The 14,105-nt window shown below is 37.9% G+C and overlaps 1 protein-coding gene across 8 annotated transcripts in view; it reads right to left on the reverse strand.

The window, feature by feature from the left end:
* LOC113099703 (stromal membrane-associated protein 1-like) overlaps positions 1-14,105 on the reverse strand; it is an 82,125-nt gene that overhangs the window by 55,374 nt on the left and 12,646 nt on the right. For 4 of the 8 annotated variants that reach the window (XM_026264633.1, XM_026264632.1, XM_026264636.1 and 1 more), the window contains exons 2-4: positions 9,559-9,692; positions 7,213-7,298; positions 4,412-4,484 (exon numbers count right to left, since the gene is read on the reverse strand). In XM_026264633.1, the coding sequence (XP_026120418.1) occupies positions 4,412-4,484; positions 7,213-7,298; positions 9,559-9,692 (293 nt within the window). Of the gene's footprint in view, positions 1-4,408; positions 4,485-7,212; positions 7,299-9,558; positions 9,693-14,105 lie in introns of all 8 variants that reach the window. The other 4 variants (XM_026264630.1, XM_026264629.1, XM_026264634.1 and 1 more) reach the window with 1 other exon arrangement.

The raw sequence follows: 14,105 nt of genomic DNA on the forward strand, positions 1-14,105 counted from the left end.
TTACAAGTAGGTCCATTATAGCCTGAGTTACCACAGAACTGTCCAGACCGGTTCATTACCTGCTGATGGATCTCCCTCATAATCTGCTTTTATTGGGTTAGCATCAGCACTATGCTTCACAGCAGCATGAGCCCATATTCATTAGAGAGCCATTAAATAATACCACACAGTACTCCTACTCTTTCCTCCCAATCCCTTTAATACTACCGTGCCCGTCTGGGGAAATAAGTCCAGAACGGAAAGCAGCAGGAGATGAAGAGAGGTGGTCAATAAGCAGAGACAGCAATCAGCCTGGAGTGTGAAGGGAGAACCGATCTCCATCTTAATGCAGCTGAAAGCGTGAAGACTCCCATACTCCCAAAGAAGAAACAGCATCAGTGTGAGGTCCAAAGGTCTCCAGCTTTCTAGCTGAGAAGTAATAGAAGGAGCGGACCGCTAAATGCCCCAAAATGCAGTGCAAACGGCCAAGCGGGCCAGGTCACTTGGGGCTGAATGAGGCTTAGATGACTGCAGTGTGAAAAGAGACACTGGCTGTGGAAGGCTGAAGCTATAATTAGTTATGCTCCGATATCTCATTCACACATTCACACTCATAGACAGTTCTATGGCACAGTTTTCTTTAAAAAAAAACAAAAACAAATCTAGTTACATACACCATAGCAGAACTGAGCCTGTGATGTTCATGTTCCTTTCGTCTTTTATATATTCCATTCTTGGTATTAAAAACGGTCCACTGAGATCCTTCATTTTGCACATTTTCCATGGTTCATAAACTTTGATCAAAATAATGAAAGAAAAAAAAACCTTTGGAAATGGTGAAAAAAACATGTTTTGAAAACAAGGAAGTGGAGAACGCTTAATATCCTGGGACATTTATTTTCTGAGGTTCTGCTTCGCTGTTGGATTCACACACACACACTCATTTAAATGGTGCGAATCAGCAGGGAGGGAACATGACTACAGCATGCTGACTGGCGATAAGGCTTTCAATAAGACATTTATTCTCCATCCACTGCCACAGAAGAACACACAGAACTTTCATTACTGCCACGAGACGGGAAGACAAGGAGCAGGAAAGAGAGGGAGCTGGAGCTTGTTTTAGTAATTGAAGCAAGGAAAGGCTGCAATATTGCATTTCTCTCCACCTGGGCTGGAAACAGGCAACTATTGATTTCTTTTCTTTTCTCTTTTTATTTTTGGCCCATCTGCCCATCAGATGCCTCCATTCTAGGCTTAGAGTCAATGTCAGGGTCACATGATTAGAGTTCAACATCTCTGCGGCAAGTTGTGTCACCAGAAAGTGATCAAACCTGGTACCATAGCTGAGACAGGTACTACCACTCAAAAAAAATGTAAATACATAGTTTGAGGTCAGAAAATGTTAAGGATACATTAGATCAATTGTGACAGTACAGACAATGTTACAAAAGATTTCCATTTCAAATAAAACTTACTATTCATCAAAGAACCCTGGAGAAAAAAAAAAAAAAAGAAAAAAAAAAAATATATATATATATATATATTAGGGCCGGGACTCGATTAAAAAAATTAATCTAATTAATTAGAGGCTTTGTAATTAATTAATCGAAATTAATCGCATTTTAATCGCATATAAATATTTGACCTGAGAACAGTGAGAAGTCATTTTTTTTCACATGGATTTATTGTATACCATTGAATAATGACTGAATACATAAGCTTAAGCAACAAAATAGTTTATTTTTGTTCAACCAAGTCTAGCAGACCAGTGCAATTTTTGCCATGAAGTGTATCAATAGCATATTTAAAAACAATTTAGAAATAGTACATTTCAGAAATTCAGGTAGCTTATAGGGTGCTGGAACCTTCTGTAAAGTGTTTTTTAAGTAAAACACAATACTGTCAATTACATTCAGAACATTGGAAACCCTGACTATTAGAAAACATCTCTCTGTTGCTTCAGAGGCCATAACATACTAAGTCCAACTCTCAATAACCTTGGCCAAAACAATAAAGAGTTCAACATAAACTGCCAGCTGCACCAACAAAATAATACATAGTTCAACATAAAATGTAAAGTCCACGCTAGCTGCTATACGTTTTGCGTTGAGGTGATACTTGAGGCTTGATGTGCTGCTGCGGCAATATGCGAATGCTAGTTGGTGATCCAGTATAATCGGTCCACCGAAACGCGTCCAGTGAGAAACGTTCCGCGGTGCAAAAATAAGTTATTAAAAATGCGGGAAATTTTTTTCTGTAATTAATTAATCTTAATTAACGCGTTATTTAAGATTAATTAATCTCAATTAACTCGTTAAAGTCCCGGCCCTAATATTATATATATATATATATATATATATATATATATATATATATATATATATATATATATATATATATATATTGTGGCGAGTGGGGTGGGGCCGAGGGACGTGGGAACAAGGCGACACCTGTGCCCCACCGCCGGTCTCGAGTCCCACGTAGGAGATGGAAGGATATAAAACTGGAGCGAAGACAGTGAAGGACGAGAGAGGACCAGGCCTGGGTTTTATTTTATGTTTTGCTTTTTATTTATGCGCATCAGTCGTCCGTGAGGGGCTGGTGCACTGTTTTGTGTTTATTTGGAATTATTAAAATGTTACTTTGATTGTCCGCCGGTTCCCGCCTCCTTCTTCCCGTAGTTATGGAGATTATATTATTACACACACACATATACATACATATATATATATATATATAGCTTAATATGTGTGTGTGTGTGTGTGTGTGTGTGTGTGTGTGTGAGCCTACCACTTGATGCTTCTGAAGCAAAAGCATTCGAGTTATTTTAGTTGTGTTTATATAGTATTATAGTACCAACTCCAATTTTTGGATTAGCTTTTATTTCATATATTTTTAGTTTTCTTTTTGATTTTAGTAATTTGTATGTGCTTTTCAGTTAACAGACCCCTCCATAAACTAAGCAAAATGCCTTAAACTGATAATGAATTTTTTAAAATAATTTATTTGCATTTAAAAGCCGCTGGATAAGGACGACCTGGAATCATAGTCTTTCTTCAGGCAATGCCTCACTGTTACAGTGCAGCAACACAACACACCATAATTTGCATTTTAATTAAATTGTTTTTTTTTTTGACACAGACCAATGCTGCTCTTATATATGTCTAGTTTGTCACTCTTCAGTCAACAGCTCACCACGATCACATTGACCTCTGCTGAAATCTGATTGGCTGTCTTCTGCAGGCAGGGGCTTTAATTGGCTGGCTCAGGAAGGCCTGTCAGAGAAAGGCAGAGCTCTGCTTGGGTAAGCCTTAAGTTGAGAGAGAAATGTAATTGGACAGGGCAGCTTTGCAGAGTTTGATCGAAAACCTTTCAAAGTGCAACCATGTTTCAGTCACTACTGATCCAAAGCAATCAGAAAAGGCCGAAAGGAGGCTGTTTGTTTAGACTGCTTAAGATCCTCAAGCATTCTCATGAGGTTAAGACTTTCACAGCACTCTAAGGATGGTCAATTACTACTCCTTGTGGCGTTTCTAAAGATTTGGTCAACATAAACATTAAACAGAGAGGAAGTCCCAGAAAGTCATTTAACATAAGTAAGAGTGTATTAATTGGCTGCTGGCTCCTGTCAATCAATTTCCAACGCGTAAAGCACAGCTGCAATTCACCAGGCTGTTCAATGTGAATTTGAGGCCTCAGTGATCAGAACAACTGGCCGCCAAAACAGGCCTTCCACACATAAAATAGACAGTAAACTAAAGTAAACACTAGAGCTAGGTATTTCCAACTTCCAACTGGCTCACGATACAGTGTTATGATTCAATATACTGCAATGCATCACAAAATCAAAACTAAAGGCATGATCTGCAACCAGATCTGAAAGATTAGTTTCAATCTTGTTCGCACAGATTGCTTTACTTCAGTCCAGTACAATATATATATGTATGTATATATATATATATATATATATATATATATATATATATATATATATATATATATATATATATATATATATATATGTATGTATGTATGTATGTATGTATGTATGTATGTATGTATGTATGTATGTATGTATATATATATATATATACACACAGAGAGAGAGAGAGAGAGAGAGAGAGAGAGCTTGCCAGCAGGTTTACTTAAACTATAGGATATGATATGAATTCAAATATGAATAAAGAAATTCTGGTAGAGAGATCTATATAATCAGTGCATTCTGTGAGAAAGAATCACAGTATATATGTTAGATATATTACTGTATTGGCACAGACTTGGTACACTACACACCGGATTAGAAGTGATGTAACTGCTGAGAAATTATAGATGGTGTGATCACAAACCTGGGAAATACTGCTGTGCCACACACACACAAACAAAATAATGCTAGATAGCAAACAGTGGATGAGTGCATGCTGATACTCACAACGGTTCCATTGACATTGTTTTTATCGTAGTACTTCTTCCTCTCGTACTTGTCCCTGATGAAGAACTCCACAGCTCTGAAACATTGCTCAGGAAAATTGAAATATTGATGGCTTACGACTAACACAAATTATATATATATATAAAAAAAAAAAAATCACAGCATTTAAACAAGCATGGCATGCATTCACTAATTAACCTGAGAGGTTGTTAAAAGACATGGAGAAGCTTGATGATGACTGCTAACTACCTGTCTATACATTTTTAAAACCCATGAAATGGCTTGACTTTATGTGCTATATGACAAGTTTTGATAGCATATAGATCAAATTATGCCACACATCCATGACAACAAAGCACACAGACCGAAAGCCACCAAACTTGTTTTTTTTAAAGGGGTCTTTAAATCTCAGTCTTATTTTTTAAAAGTTGATCCAAGGCCCAGTTTGAAACTTAGCATTCTGCATCTTGAAAGAAAATAAATAATGAAACCAGGATCTCACAAAGATGGCCCAAATCCTCCCAAGCCTGTTTTTTCTTCTTCTCACAGGAAGCACATGCGCACAGAGTGGGGCCACAGACAAATCAAAACACATGCTCTCTGAATCTCACTCCCTGTTAACAGTGTGAATTTACACAGTGACAGTAAGATGCCAAGGACCGGTTAACACAGCTTTATTGGATTTATACTCTCATGAATCCCTGATCACAATACAATAATGCATCTGATGAAATATGGATCAGGGTGAGGAAGCAGGTGGCAGGAAGACAAATAATGCAAGAGAAAGAAAGAGAAAAGACAGGGACGTGTGAAAAAATCCTTGAAGCATCCTCAGTACAAAAGATCAGCGGTTCTCAAACTGGTGGTCTGGGAAGAATATCAAGTGATCCATGGAGGACCAATTTTAAACAATATAACTAAATATAATACATTACAATTCAGAAGTTTGGGGTTGGTATGTTTTTATAATGTTTCGGAAAGAAGCATGGTACCAAAGCTGCATTTATTACAATTTAAAATAACTTTAAATGTAAAATAATAGATTTTAAAATGTCTTTTATTCATATGATTGCAGCAAAGCTGAATTTTCCAGTCTTCTGCATCACATGATCCTTTAGAAATCATTCTAAAATGTAGATTTATTTTTTAATTATTATTCTTTGATTAATATAGTTAAATTTATTTGGATTTTATGATGTTATAAAAGATTTGTCTTCTGTAATCCATTTAATACATCCTTACTGAATAAAAGTTTTAATATCTTAAAAAAATAAAAATAAAAATGGTGAAATAGTTCCATTTACATTCATAGCCATTAAAGCACCTATTTTCATTGTATTGAGAGTTTTCAGTTCTGCTGTGCTCCGTCTACTGTTTCTGAACGCACAAACATATGTAAATCAGGCCAGTCCTGCTCCCGGAGATATACCTTCTTGCAAAGTTCAGCTCAAACCCTAATCAAACACACCTGAACCAGCTAATTAAAAATCCTAAGGAACACTTAATTATGCAGGGCTTCTTTAATACGATCAGTTGTGTAGAGCTTCAGGCACCTAGACAAGACGATTTTGAAAATGTGGAGTTTTGCACATTCCTAAACTTAAAATGGAAAAGATGCTTTGTTGCATCACACCGAGTTAGGACGTGATGCAAAACTTACAGAGAGAAGCCGGGAAGAAAGATTATGCATAAAAAGCAGCACTGGCATCAACAAGAGAAAGTTAAATGAGTTAATACAGTACATAAAAAAAGAGATTCAAAAATATGAGAAAAACATAAGAACACCAAATGAAGGTGCCTTTGCCGTTCACTATGAGCAACAGAAAAGAGAAAGAATGATTTGACATTTATAAAACTTTTCCATTAGAGAGATCACGAGAGGGAAGCAGTGATAAGTGGAAAATGAGAGAGAGTGAAAGACCCCCACACTGGTGCACAAAAGATACGCATTTCCATCTGAAGAAAGCCCACCTGTGATAAAGCGTATTAAATCAAAGCCGGTTTGTGGAGGAAGCTCACCTCTGCTGTCCAGATTAATCCATTTTGACAGTTAAGAATATTGTACCTCGTCGGTCAGCATACAAATGAAGCCTTTTCCATATCCACACCAAATGCGGGAGCGCTGATAACAGGCCGCGGATGCCAGGGAAATTAAATTAGGGTTTCTGAAGGCGCCAATGAGGAGAATATGGAATTATCCAGGCCGCCAAACACACCCAATTAGACTGATGTGTGAAATGGGACGGAGGAGGATACCCGAGGCAAGAGGGATGAAAAACATGAACTGACTTCCTGTTAGGCCTCAGCGGTGAGGTAGTTCCTGTTCAGCTCTGCTCTGTGTGAAGGTGCTGAAAACAGCAGCTGTTTTCTCTAAATCTCTGCAACCATGAGGTGTGAAGACGCACAGGCTTCTGTCTGCCACGTTCACCAACATTACACCGGGAATTTCCAACTGCTTTTTTATTTTGTATACAAAGCTCACGATGGAACTACAAGTACAACAGTTTGAGTTGTTGTGAAAGAACTGACAAATGAAATGTATAAGTCACTAATTTATTTGGATCTTCCTCAAAGTATTGCGCAATTTTTAAAAACACTACCCAACATATTTTTTTAGAAGTTAGTTACTTTAATAGTCTTCAATCCTCTGCAGACGACCAAGAATGGATCTGTACCACACACTAACCTCAGCCTCTAAGTAGAAAGATGATGATGATTTTGACTTGAGGAATAACTAGCAAAGGCCATCAAAGCATAATGTAATGACAATTTACAAATGAAAATACAGGTAGACTCAAGGATACTGGTCAGTTTGCGGCCGTCTGAAGTTTTCTGGGAGATGAGCTTCATACAGATGTCTTGCTTTGGTGTTGCCCATGTTCTGCACACTCTAAACAGAGAAAGACAGACAAAACAAAAAGAGATTACAGGTGAAAAAGAGGAACAACACAAACCATCCATTTATTCCCAAGTCCATCCTAAAGGAGAAAATGCAAGAACCTAAATAAGTAAATAAATAAAATTATTTAAAAAAAAATGTTAACACACATCAGAGCTCAAGTACCCCAAAAATCACACATTTTATTTTAAGCCACACATTAAATGTTAGAAACAAATATTTTGATATATTTTGTATTATAAATGTAATATTGTGTAAAATATTATAAAAAATATGTTGTATTATAGTTTTCTTTACAAAAAATGAATGAAAAATGAAAAGTGAATGTTTTATTTCAGCTGGAAACTGACAATCAATTCACAAACACACTTTCACAGTTTTGTCAACATGTCCCAAACTCAACTAGTGTACAAGTCGACTATTAAAATTACAGAAACTCAAAACTTACAGCACACAATCTTTATACGATCAATACAAAAAATCATCAAGTTCAATTAATGTAGAAGCAGGTATTTTAATAAGTATAATCTCTGAAACCGATGCATCTTTGTACAATGTTTCCCCTCACATAATTTAAAATGCATAAATGATGACCTTTGTGAAAAATATTAAGAATATATTATGCTGCTACGTATTCATTATAGACCCCTAAAAAGAGTTCTATTGATCTCTCTTTCTCTCTCAATGTCGAATTACTGCAATGACCTCTAAATAAAGAGCGACCTCATTCATTCTTTGAGGTGGTGGAATTTGATTGGTTGCTGTGTGCACAATCACTGGGGCAACAGTAGTGATGGTGCAAAATATCTGTAACCTTATTAATGCCACACATCACAGTTTCTAACTTCCCAATAAAGCTATTTGGTAAAATGCATGACCTTTTAACCTCAAACAGATTCAAAATAATAATAATAATAATTAATAAAAAAAAAAACTTTTGTTGCAAGCTCAGTTGTCTGTGTGAGTTTATTGCCTTGATTCTTAATCAAAAGTGGAGGCTATTTCGAACAAATTACGCACATTTGCATTATCATTTCAATGCCATGTACATCAAAGTCTGTAAGAGACAAATTAATATGAGGATGGATCAGACTGAAGGAAGAGAAGATGCTGAACAGACAAGTAATTACCCATCAAGAATTAATTATCCATCCAAAACGTCAATTAATATGTAAAGGGGAGATCATTCGCCGTCATCTCTCCTAACTCGGTTTAATGTGGTAAGTGAAATTTGATGTACTGTAAACCGTTTTTTCATGCCTTTCTAAATACGGATTCACCCCCTAAACCCCGATATTTGAAGGGTTTGCAATTTGGATCAAAAACATTAATTTGGCAAAAACATGCAAAGAGAAATCAGCAATTGTATCTCTACATTTTTATATTATGTTATTTGGAATGGAAATGTTAGCCTATATTTAAATAAAAGTAAAAAAAAAAAAAAAAAAGTAATAATATAGCTAATATAATATAATTTATAATATTATATATATTTAATAAATCGCACTACAACTTATAATGTTATGAGGTCTAAACTCACTGGTAAAATATTTATCTTAGTTTTAGCGTGTTTTAATTTCCTATTCATACTATACATTTATAATATCAGTCTTTCTGTAAAATTAATCATTGGTCTCGATGGGAATTTCGATATATTTCAAAGACAAAAATAAATGTACACTGCAATTCAAAAGTTTGTGGTCATTTTTTTCCAGCTAAATTAATTATTACATTCAACAATGATACATTATATTAAAGTTAAATTAATTGACAATAATTAAGTGTCAGAGTAAATTATTTATGATGTTACAAAAGATTTCTATTTCAAATACATCCTGGTTTCTGCCTGAAAAAAACAACAACAAACAAGCAAACAAAAAAGAACAATTAATAAAAATAGTTAGTAATAAGATATTTCCTGAGCAGCAAATCAGCATATTACAATTATTTCTGAATAATATATAATATAAGATTGAAATAACCATTTACAATATTATTGTTTTACTGTATTTGTTTTGTTAAAATAAAAGAAGCTTCGGTAAGTAAAAGAAACTTCTTTCGAAAACATTAAGACATTCTTCCAACTTTTTGAACAGTAGCGCATGTGATGAACAAATGTGAGACACTATGAAAGAGCAGTACTGCTGAATGAGTGTTGGGTCATCAACAGCCCCCCAAACATCCTGCTGAGCCCCAGAAGAAAGTGAAAGGCAACAAACATAGTAAAAAAGTAACACAAAAACACACATACTTGTATCTGCTCGGGGGTCCATTGATCCAGGTTGACTGATTTGACACGTGATATATGCACTCCCAGATTCCGGTGTATTCCAGCACAGCGGATACAAACAAACACACCAAGATTCCAAGAGGCCCATCGAGGTCCTGCGGTGAAAGAGAGAGAAAAAGAGACAGATTTTAGACCTGCAGTAAAGCACTTCCCATTATCTGAAACCGATAACGCAATCATAACAGGCAGTGACAGAACAGTGGTTTAAAATATATCTTCTGAGTCGCGGAGCCCCTGTTCTGACAATTTGTGCTACCTGCTCAGATTGTGCTACCTCCCATTGAAAAGACAGGTAGCACAAATCGATAGTAAAATATCTTACCTATCAGACTGTGCTACCAGCATCTTATTCATGTGGTTTGGGGATTTTTTTTATGTCCATACCTACCTCTACCTAAACATACCCATCCATACCTACCCTTACCCTGAACATACCCTTAAAACAATGCAAATATATTTTTCGTGTAGGTAGCATATTTCGTCGGTACGCCGCCTCAAGCTCCGTCATGTAATTCTGCATTGCCATGGCTTTGAATAAACCAAATTGTGCTGTGATGCTGAAAACCAATATCTAAGCGATGGAATTTTGCACTCGTAATAATAAAATTCAATCCGGATGAAGCGCCGGATGAATGCAGCAGGTAGCCCACCTGACTCAACAGTCGATAGCCGCAGGAAACCAAATAAAACAGTGAAACTACATTGTGAGACTCCTGATCTCATCAACCACTGAAAAAAAGGTAGAAGAAAAATGTGAATTGTGCTACAATACAGACCGCATGTGATTATCTTAAGCCTGGTGTGCAATATTAAGCTCTCAGAAGTGACTGTAATAGTACGGGGGTGGATGATAGTGATCTGACTTCAGACGCTAACAAAAACAGAGATGGAGGTTGTGTATATTTCAGTGAAAAGTTGCACATGGAAGTGAATGTATTGGGGGGTGTGGGCGCACTGGAGTGGCCCTGACAGCTCTCGGCTGGACGGTTGGCATTGTTTAGGGCACTACTCCTGACGCGCTATAAATCACAGGGTCCGCCCTCTTTGACTTTATGTACACCTGTCAGCCATCTTAGGACACTTCCAATACACTACCTCTGTCTCACGCTCTCTCGCAGCATGGAGCCATATCCATGGTTGCAGGGGGACATGGGGTGGGGGGTGTAGGTTGGTTGGGGGTCTGTATTCTGCCTGCAGGACGCCTGGCATGGGTTTGCATGCTCATCAGGCAGCAGTAGAGTAAACCACTGACCCTGGTAGCGCCACCCACACAGCTCCTGAATAGAAGAATCGTGCACAATAACGCACATACACTACAAGTACAGCTATTAGCATCACAAACAATACCGCACTGTTTCTTCACTTTTAAGCATGTTCATAATTTATCTTGCATGATTGCCCAGGAGATTAATGGCTATCTTGCTTCTGTTCTGTGCTCAGATGACAAAAGAGGATGGGCGATGCGTGAACAAGCTGATAAGATTCCCCCAACGTGCTGGAAAAATTTTGGCGAAAACTGCGGTAATTAGAGAGGGTGGGTTTCCAGTCTCTTATCTCTCACCCACCCCAAACTACCATCCGGCTGGCTGCACAGGCTCCGTCTGCCACCCTCCCAGATTTATTAGCCCAATAAAAGGCTGCAAGATTGTCTCTCACACCGCTGCACCAGGAGCTGCATAACTCACCCACAATTAAAGAGGGTTAATTTGTCATTGACTGCCCCTGCAGAGGGGAAGTGCTGGAAGAACTCTATCCACACCCTCCCAGCTGGACTGAAATGCTGCAGTGGGGACTGGATATGCTTATTTCAGGGTTCCCACACCTTCTGACTAATATATTTCCATAATTTATCTATGACTTAAAGGGTTCCTCTTATAAATACTTGAATAGAAAACTCACTCACTAAGAATATTTTCACTAAAGAATGAGGATTATCTAAAACAAATTATATGAACGCATTTAAGATTGATTTCTATAGGGCCTTTAGCACCACTTTAGTTGCAGAACTAAATGTACAGTACTAAAGTACTGGGGCGATTTTGCGCAAACTATTTCCCAGTACCATTTAGAGGGTTGGATTCACACCGACAGTGTGTACTAGGACGTGACGTAAGCCAGTCGACAGTGATGTCATTTGTGCGTGCGTTCAACAACGTTAACAGAGAACAACGTTAACAACAGGAGGATGGAAGATGCTGTTATCGGAGCTGTGTTTTTGTTGTGTCTTACATGTTTCACAATAATGGACATGGAATGTCGACGTATACGTAAAGTGACTGAAAGAACGGAAAGGAGGACTAAGAATCTTCAGCGACAACTGGCAGTTGCAACAAGTGCCTGCACTTCAGCGTCCGCATATTTATCGCTGTTCATCATACTTGAGAAATATTGTTGTCACAATATTTAGTGTGTTTACACAGCGTTTTAAATCATGGCGGGTGAAGGCATTTTCGAACGCATCTGGCCAATGTCTACTTACACCACGGGTAGTACCAATTGTGCAGTTTAGACCCTGCTCCGGAGTAGGAGCTAATTTGGTTCTCGACAAAGGCAGTCCCATACTAAAATCGCACCTAGTTCCAGTGGTGCAAAAACGCCCAAAAGTGGGTAGTTCCACAATTAGTTCTGGTACCATGAAAGAGTACTGGAGGAGCGAAAGGCCTGTATGTATTTCCCTGACTTGTGTTTGGCTTACCTGAGACACAGGAGTGGGTAGCATAACCAAATTTTAGCCATTTTGTAGCAATTTTATATCATGGTAAAATTAAATAATAAAAAATATTACATACTTTGAATTGGCTTTTTTTAATTAAATTATTCTATTCAATAATTCAACATTTTACTAATTAAACATGGAAGATTCAAAATAACTAATGAATGTAAAACATCTGGCACCAACAGCTGTCTGACACTGTGTACCATTTAAGTTAAAAGATTTCTAACAGTACTAAATTATAAAAGATATTATTGGATGAGCCATATTGAAAATCTAACCACTGTCTTTCTCACAGCACTGAAGACTGACATGTCTACATAAACAGAAAGTGTCGTAATGGAGGGGAACTGGTAGAGGTTGCGAGCAAGACAGGTCATGACCTATGATCCCGTCTGAGCTTTTCCATTCTCCAAGGATGGATGACGGCCTCTAGCGTCCAAAAGGGGCAATTTCAGATTCTCAGATGTCACATGTCATCGTGGTCCACTTCCTCTCATTTTCCTCTTCCCCAGTCCATTCATTATCTCCACAGCTGGTTGCAGCAGATGTAGAGCGATGCGAGCGAGCCCCTCATTCACCGTTCACTGGCTAATAATTCACCAATCATTCAACTCAATGAAACTGCAAATGGATGCTGTAAACAAGTCCAGGGTAAAAGGATGCAAAAGAGAAAGTGCTGTATAAAAATTCCACAGAAAGGCTGATGCGCACTATATTTAGACCTGCGGAGAACAAGCAAAGGATGCTTTCAGCAGCTGGGTAGTGAGATAACATATTTTTGGGAAAGCCTACAAACACAGAGCACCCTGGGTGCGCGAGGCAGCCCTCCCCTGAAAACTCAATTAAAAGGCAGTCTAAATAAATTATTCAGTGTCTAAACATCCAGTGCAGGGCTCGCTGGGACTTTGTGCATGTAGGTACAGCGGGAGATTAACAGTTGCCTCTGTGGTCCCCAGGTCTCTACCTACTTCACTGAGGAGTCAGCCTAGATTTATAAGCCTGTAGCTCATTTGCCTGCATTGAACGAACATAAACAATGGGACATGGCTGATATAAGATGTGCCAAACACATACACACACGTCATTTGTGCCATTGTAGCACCTGTCTCGCTGAAAATTGAGTGGCTACATCATTTCTTCAAAGTCACCTCAAGGCTACAGGAGAGCATTTGTCAAAATAAACATTAGTCCCTTCTGCCCTCCATCTTTCAGTTCTGGGGGAGTGGGTAACTGTGTCGATGAGAGCCCCTCACTTTACTTCCTTTCTAATCCCTCTCTGCCAAAGAGGGTGGAGAGAGAGAGAGGAGGAGGACAGAGGGAGAAAGAAAGGGATAAGAAGAAAAAACAGGAGAAGAGAGCGCCACTGTACTTCACTCAGAAACCTCAAAGAACTGGAGGACCCTCCAGCTATGCTCGGGTAACACTTCAAAAGGCTGGTGCTGATTGTACCCATCTGGTCCAGGGACAGAGGCCAGTTGTTGTGTTTCAGACCCCGCACTGCTGCCCTCCACTCCACCTGACTTGCTTTTAACAGCTGAATAGGAAAAAACTGTAAAAAATAAAAAATAAATAAAAACCTTGCTTGTATGTACAATAGAGGTAGTATGTGGGGTATTATATTTTATAATATAACTGGTTTTACTGCATTTCTGATCAAATAAATGCAGCCTTGGTTAGCTTAAAACATAAATATAAAATCAGATATAATTTATATATATATATAATATTTTATTTTCAATCAGGAAATCGGCAACAAAAAGCTGGAAAATATATAGGTATTATAATTATAGAT

Source organism: Carassius auratus, unplaced genomic scaffold (genome assembly GCF_003368295.1).
Source record: "Carassius auratus strain Wakin unplaced genomic scaffold, ASM336829v1 scaf_tig00217022, whole genome shotgun sequence".
In the NCBI taxonomy this organism is placed as follows: Eukaryota; Metazoa; Chordata; class Actinopteri; order Cypriniformes; family Cyprinidae; genus Carassius; species Carassius auratus.